Genomic DNA, 16,020 nt, shown 5'->3' on the forward strand with positions numbered 1-16,020 from the left:
TGCATTTCAATTAACAGGTGTGCCTTGTTAAAAGTTCATTTGTGGAATTTCTTTCCTTAATGCGTTTGAGCCAATCAGTTGTGTTATGACAAGTTAAGGGTGGTATACAGAAGATAGCCCTATTTGGTAAAAGACCAAGTTCATGTTATGGCAAGAACAGCTGAAATAAGCATAGAGAAACAAAGAGCATAAGAGAAACTACAGTCCATTATTTTAAGACATGAAGGTCAGTCAGTCCAGAAAATGTCAAAACCTTTTGAAAGTTTCTTCAAGTGCAGTCGCAAAAACCATCAAGCACTATGATGAAACTGACTCATGAGGACCGCCACAGGAAAGGAAGACCCAGAGTTACCTCTGCTGCAGAGGATAAGTTCATTAGTTACCAGACTCAAAAAGTGCAACCCTAATAAATGCTTCCTAGAGTTCAAGTAACAAACACATCTCAACATCAGCTGTTCAGAGGAGACTGTGTGAAATCAGGTCTACAAGGCCAAACTGCTGCAAAGAAATTGCTACTAAAGGACACCAATAATAAGAAGAGACTTGCTTGGGCAAAGAAACACGAGCAAACCAGTGGAAATGTGTCCTTTTGGTCTGAGATGAAAGATTTTTGTTTCCAACCGCTGTATCTTTGTGAGACGCAGAGTAGGTAAATGGATGATCTCTGCATGTGTGGTTCCCTCAGTGAAGTGTGGGGGTGCTTTGTTGGTGACACAGTCTGTGATTTTATTTAGAATTCAGGGCACACTTAATCAGCATGGCTAGCCCAGCATTCTGCAGCGATACGCCATCCCATCTGGTTTGCGCTTAGTGGGACTATCATATGTTTTTCAACAGGACAATGACCCAAAACACACCTCCAGGCTGTGTAAGGGCTATTTGACCAAGAGAGAGAGTGATGGAGTGCTGCATCAGATAACCTGGCCTCCACAATTACCTAAACTCAACCCAATTTGAGATGGGATGAGTTAGACCACAGTGTGAAGGAAAAGCAGCCAACAAGTGCTAGCATATGTGGGAACTCCTTCAAGACTGTAGGAAAAGCATTCCTCATCAAGCTCTTTGAGAGAATGCCAAGAGTGTGCAAAGCTGTTATCAAAGTGTGGCTACTTTGAAGAATCTCAAATATAAAATCTATTTTGATTTGTTTAACACTTTTTTGGTTACTACATGATTTCATCATTTTGATGTCTTCACTCTGTCTACAATGTAAAAAATAAATAAACACAAACCCTTGAATGAGTAGGTGTCATAACTTTTGACCTGTACTGTATCTGTCTGCCTTTTTTTAATGTAAAGACTTTGTCTAAAACGTAATAAAATGATTAGACTATGCCATTATACATTTGAATAAAACAACAGTTTTATGACTGCGCCCCATTTTAATAATAATAAAATGTACCGGTAGCCTACACACTTTTCACTCTTGTTATTGTCGGTCAATCAAAGTATTACAGTCAGAGGCTCCATGTGTAGCAAGTGAAGTGAGAGATTTTTAATCAATGCTAAATGGATTTACAATTACGGAATTCATTTGGCTAAATTAGGAGTAGGCTTGAATGATCAACCAACAGGTAGGCTGTTTAATATGAGTGAGTTGTTGTCGTCAAGGACGCACAACAAAATCGCCTCAATTAGCCCAGCTAGCTAGCTGGCTAACTAACTTAGATGGCTAGTGTAGCTAGCTAGCTCCTTTACATCAAGACACACACTACCAGATGAGAGGATAGAGAACCTATCGCAGCAACAAGTTTGTCTAACTTGGTTTGGATACTCTATCTCCCTCCATGTCAGACACACCCGCCCCTGGTCCTCTCGCTCCCCTCCCCCACCCGTCTGTGCTGAGGGCACCGTTCCAACCCCCACCCGTCTGTACATAGTGTACTGCCTCTCCTGAGACGAATAGTGAAATCATTTAAAATGCCCATCCCTATGTGAGGTGCACCTCCCCTCCCCTGACACAGATGGCTGGACCCATATGGACCTGCAGAGCTTCACTGTACAGGCCCTACCGTACAGCCTATCAAAGGCCCTTTGTGTGGGCCACACAATAACAGAGAAATGCTTTTTGTTCCCCTGCTTTGCTCGCTCGCGCTGTAATAGTCACAGGGCGACTGAGTGCACTTAGTTTCAATGGACGCTGTTTATCCCTTACCATCAGCCAATAAGCATTTAATGTTAATGAAATGTTGATCTATTCCACCTCCCCTGGACCATTTTTCAAAGGGGAAACTCAGTCGTGGAGATGGAACTTGTCTGCCATCCATAGCGTCTGCTGATCTCGTTTTCTGCAGTTTGGACATTATCTGTGATTTATCTTTAGCTACAGGAGTTAACTGCCTGTGAGTTATGTGGGCGGATCTAGACTCAGCAGGCAGCACCGGTGGCTTAAATTCAGGACGGTGTGTTTTACGTTCCAGAACATTCAGATAGTAATATTGTAGAACAGACGTACTCTATATATACAAAAGTATGTGGTTACTCCTTCAAATTAGTGGATTCTGCTTTTTGTGTGTATATAAAACTGAGCACAAAGCCATGCAATCTCCATAGACAAACATTGACAGTAGAATGGCCTTACTGAAGAGCTCTGACTTTCAACGTGGCACTGTCATAGGATGCCACCTTTCCAACAAGTCAGTTTGTAAAATTTCTGCAATGCTATAGCTGCCCCGGTCGACTGTAAGTGTTGTTATTGGGAAGTGGAAACGTCTAGGAGCAACAACAGCTCAGCCGTGAAGTGGTAGGCCCCACAAGCTCAAAGAACGGGACCGTTGTGTGCTGAAGCGTGTAGCGTGTAAAAATCGTCTGTCCTCGGTTGCAACACTTACCATCGACTTCCAAACTGCCTCTGGAAGCAACGTCAGCACAAGAACTGTTCGTCAGGAGCTTAATGAAATGGGTTTCCATGGCCGAGCCGCCGCACACTAGACTAAGGGCACCATTTGCATCGCCAAGCGTTGGCTGGAGTGGTGTAAAGCTCGCCGCCATTGAACTCTGGAGCAGTGGAAACGCATTCTCTTCAGTGATGAATCACACTTCATAATCTGGCAGTCTGATGGACAAATCTGGGTTTGGCAGATGCCAGGAGCACGCTACCTGCCCCAATGCATAGTGCCACCTGTAAAGTTTGGTGGAGGAGGAATAATGGTCTGGGGCTGTTTTTCATGGTTCGGGATAGGCCCTTAGTTCCAGTGAAGGGAAATCTTAACACTACAGCATACAATGACATTCTAGACGATTCCATACTTCCAACTTTGGCAACAGTTTGGGGAAGGCTGTTTCAGCATAACAATGCCCCCGTGCACAAAGCGAGGGCCATACAGAAATGTTTTGTCGATCGGTGTGGAAAAACTTGACTGGCCTGCACAGAGCCCTGACCTTCACCCCATCAAACACCTATGGGATGAATTGGCACGCCGACTGCGAGCCAGGCCTCATCGCCCAACATCAGTGCCTGGCCTCACTAATGCTCTTGTGGCTGAATGGAAGCATGTCCCCGCAGCAGTGTTTCAACATCTAGCGGAAAGCCTTCCCAGAAGAGTAGAGGCTGTTATAGCAGCAAAGGGGGGACCGAATCCATATTAATGCCCATGATTTTGTAATGAGATGTTTGACAAGCAGGTGTCCACATACTTTTGGTCATGTAGGGTGCTTCTCTATCAATCACATTGAATCATTTTGTCAGCTCGTTTCATCAGTTTGATCTGTACGTTATAGTTCTATCTGCAATGTTCCGTATGTTGCGACCAGGAAAACTGGAAAATACATTTTTTGAGGAACCGAATCGGAACCGGGAATGAAAGTGAACTATACTGTTCCAGAACAGAACCGTTATTTTAAAAGCTTGGGAATAATGTTATTTTACTTTCCGGGAATGTTTTCCCCATCAACAAAGTGCCTATGCAAAGCCCTCACTCTGTCACTCAGAAACTTGTTCCAATATCTGCCTGCCAGCTAAAAATCTTTGCCAGTGCGTGTATAGGCTACCTGCGCTTCCCCCTCCAAAGCATAGGCTACTGTAGCCTACTGACGTTACAAGCGTGGTTCAGAAATTAGGGACAGATTTTTTTATTCGATTTAGAATGGATTAAGTTTTTCAATGTTAGTTAAAGATACTATAGTAATCACGTTTCACATTGGATTTATTAACTACTAAAAGGTAAGACGTGTTTTTATTTAAATTCTGGTGCCTCTGCATCCACAAGCTTGTTAGCTAGCTAGCTGTGGCCCAACGTTAAGTCAACTCTCTGAAGGTCGAAGACATTCAAAGTTCCTTCATAAAAGCCGCTCCTCCCGTAGGTATAATTCTTTGGGCCTAATTCAGATAGTGCATGTCATAAGATGTCATAAGATGCCCAGCGCTTCAAACCAAGCCTCCTTCTCCACCCTTTCTTGCTCCCTCCCAACCCGCAAAATTTGTCACATCTCGCATCCAAATTTGTCTCTCCAATGCATGTGAACAACTATAACTTGCTTGCTCCATAGCAAGCTGCTCTATGCGCACTGATTGGTGAAGTAATTTGATGTCTAGCTAAATGTAAAAAAAAAGGATCAGAAAGGAACGATATAAACATTCACTTTTTGGGGGTTTGAGTCGGTTCAGAACTTCATTTTGCTGGCTGGAAGGGAAAAAAATAATGGTTCTGTTCAGAACGAAACGATTGGAAAATAATTTGGGTTGTAACCCACATTAAATACACCCAAGTATTTCTCCTTCGTTTGTATTTCTGTTCAGTCTGAACTCTGATCACTTTCATGGTTTTTAATTTAGCCCTGAACTCCATGTGGATTGAGCCACATTGTGGATGAAATGGATTTTCTAGGCCCTTTCCCCTTCTACCTACCTGTTTAAGTCCTAGTCTATTTTAAATCTGTCATTGTGTTTATTAATTATTCTGTCCTCGCATTGGAGGCCATGTCAAAAAAAAATATATATATTGTGCCGCGGTCTGTTCGTAGCCGCGTTGGACTTGAGACGGATTTGATCCTGTAGGCTGCAGATCCCTAAAGTGCACAGTCAACTAATTATAATTAACGAGGCTTGCTTCCACACATCAGGATTAGCCCGGTATTAAATTAATCATGTTTTGCGTATTAAACCCCATCTATATCATCAGATATCTTGCAACATCCGATTCGCAACATTTTCAAAGGGGAGGATAGGTAAGCTTTATTAGAGCCCTTTTCTCCTCCATCCTCATGTCAGCTGGTCCAGAACATGACTAATCCACTTAGCTAGGCAGACGCTATTGATGATGCCAGCCTGGCCCAGGGAACAGCTAGAAGCAGCAGCAGCAAGTCAAGCAGCAAACCATCTGGATCGCTCAGGCGATAGAGGAGTCTAAACAGTCCTGACTGCTTGCAGGTGCTAGGAGGGTCAGATCATCAGATCGCTTTGTCACTCTTCACTTCATTGCACACTGAATTTCGTGCTTCGCCTTGTAAGTGTCTCTGCGTGAGTCGCAGATGGATGTTCTACACCTGTGCAGAGAGGTCAAGTGACAGGCGGCTCCTTCAACTTGACTGGTCACATCTCATGGATGCAGAGATAAAAAGAGTAGAAGGGGATGTAGGAATCAATGAAATTTCGATTACTTTGGTTTTTTGATGCTGCTGCTCAAACCGACGCTGCTGCTCAGATGTGGTCGTGTTTTGGTGAGTACAGCTTAGGGCTAGGTTTATGTTTAGGTATCCTTAAAGCCGTGAATTGATGGCTTTCTATGCGACTGAAACTTTGCAGTGATCTGGAAAAGTTGATTTTGCAAATGTACACAGTTTGTGTGAGTTCTACCTGTTCACTTTAGGCTTTTACAATGCACCTGTAAACTAAGACAGAACTTCAGGTGTGCAAAAGTTTGATCTATTCAGGCGTCTTAAAACGCTGTCAACACCTCAACTTTACTACCTGTCCCGCACATGGCCTTGATGCAATTGACCTAGTGATATGGGAGGCTAATACTTTTATTCAAGATGTCACCTTGCCTTCAATAGCCTCGTCTGCCAGGGTCCTAGCTTCTCCTTCTAGAGTTCTCCCAGTAGAGAAGCAGTTGCTCGGTGCCAGATCTGATTGTGCACTGTTGCCAACTCCTATGGTCGTTTGGTGTAACAATGACCATAGGAGTTGGCCAGACCACAAAAACAAGGAGCCAGGATGCAGCCAATGTGAGAACATGGAGTCTAGCTATGTGTAGTGTAACCCAACATTCTCCTCCTCCTTGGTTCAGGTTGCTCTGTACAAGACCATCCCGACACGGCTGCTGTCTCGGGCCTGGGGTCGGCTGAACCAGGTGGAGCTGCCGACCTGGCTGAGGAAGCCAGTCTACAGTCTGTATATCTGGACGTTTGGTGTCAACATGCAGGAGGCTGCTGTGGAAGACCTAATTCAGTACAGGAACCTGGGAGAGTTCTTTAGACGGAAACTCAAACCGGCTATCCGGCCCGTGTGCGACTCACACTGCGTGGTAAGTGTGTGTTTGTACGTGCGTGCATGTTCACACGTATATGTGAACTGTCTGTCTATGTGTGTGAATTTGAACTACTCTTCCTGCTCTGTCTGATCAGAGTTCTCTCTACTGGCTTTTATACACACAGAGGAGTAGATCCCTGGCTAAAGCCATAATGTCTGTGCTTTTCAGATCAGCCCAGCAGATGGGAAGATCCTGCACTTTGGGCGAGTGCGGAACTGTGAGGTGGAGCAAGTCAAAGGAGTCACCTACTCTCTGGAGACCTTCCTGGGACCACACACCTGGGCTGAGGCCATCAACAGTACCATCAAGCCATCAAGTGAATACCTCTACCCTTTCCCCCTCCTGGTCTAATGCCCAATCCCACCCTTAATCCCCCTACCTCCTTTAGACTTGATAATCTCAAAGGATTGGGTGGAAATATTTCACTTATGTTATAGACCTAATAGGCTCACCTTGCCCATTTGTTTTGTCTAGCACAGAGATTAGAGGTCATTTAGGATTGGTTTGTATGACACACCTTGTACACCCTGCCTGCTGACCATAATGGTGGATGTATGTGTGTTTTCCCAGATGAAGAGGACCCCAGCTCGTTTCAGGACCTGCTGGTGACTAAAGAGGAGAATGAGCTGTTCCACTGTGTGGTGTACCTGGCTCCAGGAGACTACCACTGCTTCCACTCCCCCACAGACTGGAGGGTGGCCCACAGAAGACACTTCCCTGGTCAGTACCCTGTTAGGACTGTCCTACTCCTACTATACGCTTCATATATAAACACCAGAATTACTCTGCTACGGTAGGATGATGCTAGGACAATCCCAGGATGTCCTGGACACACACCATAATCATTCTACATACTCAGACTCGCCATGCTGCACCTTGCACCCTCACTCCTATCTGATCTAAAATGGCACAGTCCTAAAATCATATTTGGTGTATAAATATGGTGCTGCTTGCAGTGTTTGTATTATACCTCATGTTTTGTGTCGTGTCTGTATAGCTGTGTATTTACCTCCTGCTCCCTGTCTGTGTCCCTCCCAGGCTCTCTGATGTCAGTGAACCCTGGCGTGGCCCGCTGGATCAAAGAACTGTTCTGCCATAATGAGAGGGTGGTGTTGAGCGGAGAGTGGACACACGGCTTCTTCTCCCTCACCGCTGTAGGGGCCACCAACGTGGGCTCCATCCGTATCTACTTTGACAAGGTTAGTTAGCGCTGCAGCCCACTTAGGGTGAATGTTTACTAGTCTGACCCATAGACATTAAAACCAGTAGATAGTGATAGCGCAGACGTCATCCACGTATTCCACTCACCATTGGGAGATTTCCATAGAAGTATTTGAATTTGAAGCCCGCCAAATTGCTGACTGTCACAAAAAAATTGCTAAGGATCATGGTGAAAGTGGCCATAACTAGCAAAGGATCATGGTCGACGTAGTCGTTGTCATCCTGCCTAAGAGACGCACAAAGAGTGCATGAGGTCGAGAGCCTCCTCGTAGCCTGCCAGCCCGTGAATGGTCTGTGTCAGCACATGGTCCTGTGTGATGACAAATGTAGTAGTCAGAATGGATCACTATTTAACTAAATATCTCAATTTGTAGCGAACTTTTAAATAATTCACTGTGGGGATTGAACTTGATCATAATAAACACATTTTAGAGCCCAAAACAGACTTAAAAAAAAGAATAGTTTGGCTGTTCTGATGATTGTAATTTACATAGGCTTTCTAGGGCAGACCAGGACTTTTGACACCACTAGGTAGCTACGCAGTAGCCAACCAGCAGAGCTCGTGACTTCACACTCCAGACCAGACACTGGGGGCCTGGTCTGAGCCTGTTCTGGTACTGTGCCATAGTATTTACTTAAAGATGAATTATTAGGACATAACACTACATACAGTAGAAATAATGCTGACTTAAGAGAGGTTCTGACCCCTTGTCACTCTGACCCCTATTACACTTCTTCCTGCAGTGTGAGCTTTCACTCCCTCTGCTTCCTGTCCCACTTACCTGTACGTCAGGCCATTTCCCTAAGCTGCCGACACACACACCGGATAGGCCTATTTAATCTCTCCACTCTGTGTTTAAACTGACTGATTTCCCATAGGAGCCATATACTTCCATTGATTAGACCAGAGGCTTAGGATGACGTGGTTGTTTTAATATGTAGGTGAGGGGGTTAACTGTAAGCCAACACCATCACCTGCTGGTTTGGCTGTCATTAAGAAGAGCCTGATCAGGAAGGGGGAAGCGAAGGAAGGGTGAGGAGAGGGGAGACAACAAGGAGGGGGGGATGGGAGACGAGAAAGATGAAATGTGGCACAAGCTGTTCCCAACCAGACCGTCAACAACATAACAGGAGGATATGACTTCATTCAGCAGCTATCATGCTGCTCATCGTCTAATGGGGCTTAGTCCAATTCAACTATTCTCCTCAAATGTTTTGCACATTTTTTACATTTTACATTTTGGTTATTTAGCAGATGCTCTTATTCAGAGCGACTTACAGTAGTGAATGCATACATTTCATACATTTTTTTCTCCGTACTGGTCCCCCGTGGGAATCGAACCCACAACCCTGGCGTTGCAAACACCATGCTCTACCAACTGAGCCACACGGGACCACCACATCACATGATGGGCACTGGATAAATGGGACAGTTATGAGATATCCTTTCAGGGTTGGTTGGAGCAGGGTGCATGCAACATCAGGGCTATGGGTTTGATTCCCCCATGTGTCACGTGTATTTAATATATGCGTGACTATAAGTCTCTATATCAAATCGATTGATATAGATCAAATCCTTTTCACCAGATGCTCAAAACACTTGACATTGTATGTATTGAATCCTTATTATAATATACACTGCTCAAAAAAATAAAGGGAACACTTAAACAACACATCCTTTACTTTACATAGTTGAATGTGCTGACAACAAAATCACACAAAAATAATCAATGGAAATCCCATTTATCAACCCATGGAGGTCTGGATTTGGAGTCACACTCAAAATTAAAGTGGAAAACCACACTACAGGCTGATCCAACTGTGATGTAATGTCCTTAAAACAAGTCAAAATGAGGCTCAGTAGTGTGTGTGGCCCCAGCGTGCCTGTATGACCTCCCTACAACGCCTGGGCATGCTCCTGATGAGGTGGAGGATGGTCTCCTGAGGGATCTCCTGCCAGACCTGGACTAAAGCATCCGCCAACTCCTGGACAGTCTGTGGTGCAACGTGGCGTTGGTGGATGGAGCGAGACATGATGTCCCAGATGTGCTCAATTGGATTCAGGTCTGGGGAACGGGCGGGCCAGTCCATAGCATCAATGCCTTCCTCTTGCAGGAACTGCTGACACACTCCAGCCACATGAGGTCTAGCATTGTCTTGCATTAGGAGGAACCCAGGGCCAACTGCACCAGCATATGGTTTCGCAAGGGGTCTGAGGATCTCATCTCGGTACCTAATGGCAGTCAGGCTACCTCTGGCGAGCACATGGAGGGCTGTGCGGCCCCCCAAATAAATGCCACCCCACACCATGACTGACCCACCGCCAAACCGGTCATGCTGGAGGATGTTGCAGGCAGCAGAACATTCTCCACGGCGTCTCCAGACTCTGTCACGTCTGTCACGTGCTCAGTGTGAACCTGCTTTCATCTGTGAAGAGCACAGGGCGCCAGTGGCGAATTTGCCAATCTTGGTGTTCTCTGGCAAATGCCAAACGTCCTCCACGGTGTTGGGCTGTAAGCACAACCCCCACCTGTGGACGTCGGGCCCTCATACCACCCTCATGGAGTCTGTTTCTGACCGTTTGAGCAGACACATGCACATTTGTGGCCTGCTGGAGGTTATTTTGCAGGGCTCTGGCAGTGCTCCTCCTGCTCCTCCTTGCACAAAGGCGGAGGTCGCGGTCCTGCTGCTGGGTTGTTGCCCTTCTACGGCCTCCTCCACGTCTCCTGATGTACTGGCCTGTCTCCTGGTAGCGCCTCCAAGCTCTAGACACTACGCTGACAGACACAGCAAACCTTCTTGCCACAGCTCGCATTGATGTGACATCCTGGATGAGCTGCACTACCTGAGCCACTTGTGTGGGTTGTAGACTCCGTCTCATGCTACCACTAGAGTGAAAGCACTGCCAGCATTCAAAAGTGACCAAAACATCAGCCAGGAAGCATAGGAACTGAGAAGTGGTCTGTGGTCCCCACCTGCAGAACCGCTCCTTTATTGGGGGTGTCTTGCTAATTGCCTATAATTTCCACCTGTTGTCTATTCCATTTGCACAACAGCATGTGAAATTTATTGTCAATCAGTGTTGCTTCCTAAGTGGACAGTTTGATTTCACAGAAGTGTGATTGACTTGGAGTTACATTGTGTTGTTTAAGTGTTCCCTTTATTTTTTTGAGCAGTATATTTACTAAACTGTATCCTTTCTCTCTCTGTCTCTCTGTGTGTATGTACCCAGGAGCTGCGCACTAACAGCCCACGCTACAGCAAAGGCTCGTACAACGACTTCAGTTACTTGTCCAACAACAACCAGGAGGGCGTGAGCATGAGGAAAGGGGAGCACCTGGGAGAGTTCAACCTGGGCTCCACTATAGTCCTTCTCTTCGAGGCTCCGCACGACTTCAGCTTCAACCTGAAGGCCGGCCAGAAGATCCGCTACGGAGAACCTCTGGGGACTGTGAGCCGAGATGTCCAACCAGAGAGACACTTTCTGGGGGGAAACGGACTAAAATAAACTGATGGACACACTAACATGTGTACAGATTTGAGCGGAGGTGCACAGGCTGACTTAGACACACTCATTCACGTACGGCTGGCATACGACACACTGATGGACTTACAGAAAAACTCAGTCACCACTGTTGCATTACTACTAACGGGGTCTCCCCGTTTCATTGACTAGAGTTTCTATTAACAATTGACTTATTGCCAGTTGGACAGTTGATTACAACTAGTGTACATACCTGACCAGCAAAAGCAAGATAGTTTATAGCAATTAGTTACATTTACATTCCATAAGAATAATGACATAGCTTTAAAAAAATAAATTTGTTGCTATATTATACCCATATTGCCTTTTGTCAGGGGTATCCTCTTCAACTAGGAGTTCCTCCTGAGATTTCAGACACCAGCCTGATTACAGATCTGGCTAGTGCTGTGTAGCCCAACTCATATGACCGTTGGCAATACATCACAAACAGATCTGGGACCAGGCTAGCAAGACACATCTCCACACATACAGATAACCCCTGTCACACACAGCCTCTATCATGTGGACAGGCTTCCCTATACAATGTACAGTATACACACACCTACAGTACATATACCACGAAGAAGGAATGTACCAGAGGCCACACGTCTACCCTCTTCCTTCTCTAATTTCCCTGATACTGAATGCCTTCCTGTTCTCCTTTGGTCTCCCTCTTCTGCCATCCCCAGAGAAGGTGCTTGTGTTGGGGGTGATTATGTGGACTCTTCCCTCCCTGTGATGGAGGTACAGACTGGCACCACTCCTCCCAGTCAGACAAGTCTGGGTCGTATTCATTAGGCACCTGCCAGAAGAAAACAGGCTGAATACCTGGACTTTCCGTTGTAAAATGTTTTGCCTCAGTCTGCCCTAATAAATACAACCCTGTTGTAGTAAGCCCATGATGTACGATCTCTGCCATCCCAGCAATGTGTTGTTAATCATCATTAGAGTGGTAGCTAGTAGCGCTGCCTGCCTGATGTCAATTATCGCTTTTGTTTTACTGTAAGTGATGCCTAACAGGCAGTGCTTGACTTGGGACTGAGCTACCCGGAGGCCTTACCGACACTTCACATGTTTGATGAATTGCGTACCGGCTCCTCTATAAAACAAAGTAGCCTGTCACCGGTCTAGATTCATACACAGAGGCAAAAAAGTTTGATCAAAGTGGAATGAAGGCAGGATCTGCGTTGACTAGCGATGGCCAATGGGCATTCATTTTCTGATTCTGCTTTGTTCAAGTTTATTTGCCACTAGTCTGTGAATCTGTGACTGACAGTAGGATGTCAGTTCAAGATTGTGCCTATTGAAAATGAGCCAGCCTGAATGTGCATAAACCCTCTTTTGGCAAAAGCCCTTCATCAGCTCATGAAAAGGCATGGAAATTTATTTCATGATTTTTGCTAATGTAATTCATGAAAGCACATTTAAAAATTGACATATCAGCCATCATCGGAATGACCCTTCAGTGTGTGTCTCTGTGCTCATTTCTGCTGCAGGTAACTTTAAAAAAAATGGAACAATTGACAAATTGCTGTGCATAGATCTCCCCTGAAGAATGAATATTTGAGCCTTATATATAAACATGTCTAGTGACACCTTGCTTTGAAGTAGCCTACCTTATCCATTTGATCCCTTATTCATTTAATGAGGGAATTATTTGATAAAAACAAAAGTATTTGGTTGTAATGTTGCTATATTTTATATGAAATGTGGCACCATCCACCAGGATAGCTACTGGGTGTGCAGGCTTTTGTTCCAGCCCTGGTCTAACCACATTGTAGTGTTATGGAATGGAATGGAAAATGTGTATGAACTCCTAAAATAATCTCTGTAGCATACCAGTTGTGTATTTCGGTGAACATGATCTAACGGATGGACTTGGAAAAAGACAGCTCCTGCACTACTTTCATTCCAAGTCAAGCACTGCTAACAGGTGTCTACATGGAGGGGGTTCAAACCAGGTGGATCTCTTCTATTGGAGTTCTATTGTAGTGTTACAATTTAGCATGCCAGCATAACTCACTCACATGGCACTTTCATTCCTAAATGACTGCTAAAAGGTGTATGTCACATTGAATACACATTGTTTAACATATGATAATGAGTTGAGATGATTGATGACGTGTGTTAATCTAACCCAATCCATTAATGGACTAAATCCTGACGTATTCCTCTGAATGGAGCCATACCTTTTTATGCTAATATACAGTACAGCCCTCTGACCGTCATTCCAAAAACAAACCGATGACAATGTGCAGCACTGGTGGTAGGATCATTGGAGAGAATGTGCAAACTGGTACTGGCAACTCATACTTTTGTCTTCTACTGTTCAGTTGAATTGGAATAAGTTGTTACTGGAAGTTATCTGCCTATGACAGTGTTAAATAAGTAAAACTTTTGTTAAGACTGTAAAGCTTAAGTTATGCTGATATCAATACTAACTATGTATCATGCACTTACCGTATAATGATTGTGACACCCTTGGCGGAACGTTCAGATACCCAGGGCTGAGCTGTTTTAAAGCTATTTTTTTTCTGTAGTGCTGTTTGTTTTATAGTAGTGCCAAAAATCTATTTTGGGAATTTTAGTTTTTCAATGTATTTTTTATTTGTTTTGCTTTGAACAAATGTGGACATTGGTGCTTTTTGTGTTGCTGCTGCTGGATTAATTATCTGCATAAGGGGGTAGAGACCTCACCTGACTCTGACCCCTCGGTAAAGGAACTCTGAACCTTTAACTTTAGCCTCGGAGGAGTGGGGGTCACAGATGTGACAGACCGGGGAGATGCCGGTGACACAAACTCCCCTTGGCTACATCGTCGTTCCACAAAGTGTTGCATACAGAAACCAAACACTGGGGTCTGGCCTGGCTACTGCCTGTTGCGCACTTGTTTTTATATGTACATTGTAATATACTTGAATCATGTGACTCATTCAACACTGCATAGATTTTAACCTAAATTGTTTGAAAAGCAAGAAAACATGTCTAATAAATTTTTGCGTATTCTTAAAAATGTGTTTTTGTATGTGTGTGTGACGAGAAAGTATGTACTTCACATATTTATAGGATTAGACTTGACCTACAGAGCTAAGCTACTCCATGCTGATAATGTTGGAGGGATTTAATTGGAGCACAAGAAGGAAAAATGTCACAAAGGTCATATTGGGTAATGGGAGCAATCCCCTGCTATGTAAATTAGCTTAAGATAGAAGTTACCCTAAATCACAGATCTAGGATCAGATTCCCCTACCCCCATTCCTAATGTTGATAGTAAGGATGAAGTAATATCTGATACTGGTGAAGCAATTTAAACTAAGCTCTCGCTCCTTATGCTACTTTCTCTCACTGGTGAAATGAGGGTACTGCACCAACCTATGTGGAAAAAGTGCAATGTATGTCTACATGGTTATGAGCTCTAAGAATTTATGTGAGGGCAATTCTGAAAGTGAAAAATGACTCAAATATATGCAGGCTAAGAGCACAAATGCACAAAAAAGGTACCACGCCATAGGTACTGAAGTGAAAAGGGTTGACGAAGAAAACCACTTGAGGAAAACAAAAGGCCATAGAATTATCTTACAAAAGCATGACGTCTGAGCGTATTTTTGTTGTTGTAGTGGGGACAGTAACATTAATCTGTAAAACATATACTTAAAGTCAAAAACAAATGTAGAAATGAATACATGCATTTCTACAGCTTCTAAAATATTTTGTACAATGGTGGGGGAGTGCCAAGATGGAGGCACTGTGCCTCCAAATAGTCATCTAGTGTGTATATATAAATCATTGCTGTTTGCGTGTGTGTGCGTTTGTCTGTGAGCAAGCTCTCGTTCACCTTGATCCGTTTAACAAACATTGGTATGAGGAATTTTTGCTGAGCGCACACACTTGCAAATGTAAAGGTTCTGGGTCAAAGCAGAGGAAATAGCTGCAGGAATGCGTTTCATATGGAACCAGGTTAATGTTTAACACAGGAACTACGCCTAAACACCCATTTAGGCAGCTGTGTCGGCAGTCCTGTTCAGATTGACTGAAATATCATGGTTTAAACTTAGAATGCTCTCTATTTTTATTTTCTATAAACCACTCCCTGCAACTAAAAAAACTCTTAAATACAACAAACGCAGACTAAAAATAACAAACACAAATCTTTGTCATAGGGTTTTTGTTGCTGTCCTTATCATGACCAACCTGTGTGATTAGAGCTTTGAGTGTTTACACTGTCATTTACCAGTTACATTATATTAGGGCTTTTAAGTGAATATTTGCAATGGGTGGTGTTAGCAGCAGGCGACAGATACCGATTGAGATATTGTGAGAGAGAAAGAGAGAGGAGGGGTAGGGGGAGAAAGAGGGACTGTTTCCACAAAGTGTCTCAGAGTAGGAGTGCTGATTTAGCATCAGTTTTGACTTTTAGATCACTATGAATAAGCTTGTATGGACATCCTAGGTCAGCACTCATACTCTGTGACGCTTTGTGGATATGGGCCCTGGTTGCCATGACAAATCCACCTGTGTTTTGAGCAGCTAGAGGAATGATAAACCAGGGCTGAGGCAGCCAGTCATCACCACGCCCTCTTTGGGTTTCAGGTAGCTGCTCTGCTCTCGTAGAGATTGGATCAGGTGACTCCCAGATACACCAACAACACTCCTTCTCACTTGACAGCCTGGCCTCAAAGTATAGATGTAACTTAGCAAACATAAATCTTTGACACTCAAATGAGTATGACATGTTACTCTTGGTATGGTTGCATAAGACAGAAGGTTACTAAAGTAAAAAAATGAAAAAAAGGGAGGTTGGTCAAT

At 44.2% G+C, this 16,020-nt stretch overlaps 1 protein-coding gene across 7 annotated transcripts in view; it reads left to right on the forward strand.

Annotated features, from left to right (window-relative positions):
* The window catches only part of LOC115159710 (phosphatidylserine decarboxylase proenzyme, mitochondrial), a 45,629-nt gene extending 31,402 nt beyond the window's left edge, over positions 1-14,227 (forward strand). For all 7 annotated transcript variants that reach the window (XM_029709708.1, XM_029709713.1, XM_029709709.1 and 4 more), the window contains 5 exons: positions 6,228-6,464; positions 6,639-6,786; positions 7,041-7,190; positions 7,509-7,669; positions 10,924-14,227. In XM_029709708.1, the coding sequence (XP_029565568.1) occupies positions 6,228-6,464; positions 6,639-6,786; positions 7,041-7,190; positions 7,509-7,669; positions 10,924-11,199 (972 nt within the window). In that variant the 3' untranslated portion in view covers positions 11,200-14,227. The remainder of the gene's footprint in view (positions 1-6,227; positions 6,465-6,638; positions 6,787-7,040; positions 7,191-7,508; positions 7,670-10,923) is intronic.
* The last annotated feature ends 1,793 nt before the right edge of the window (positions 14,228-16,020 follow it).

Source organism: Salmo trutta, chromosome 23, assembly GCF_901001165.1.
Source record: "Salmo trutta chromosome 23, fSalTru1.1, whole genome shotgun sequence".
Taxonomy (NCBI): domain Eukaryota; kingdom Metazoa; phylum Chordata; class Actinopteri; order Salmoniformes; family Salmonidae; genus Salmo; species Salmo trutta.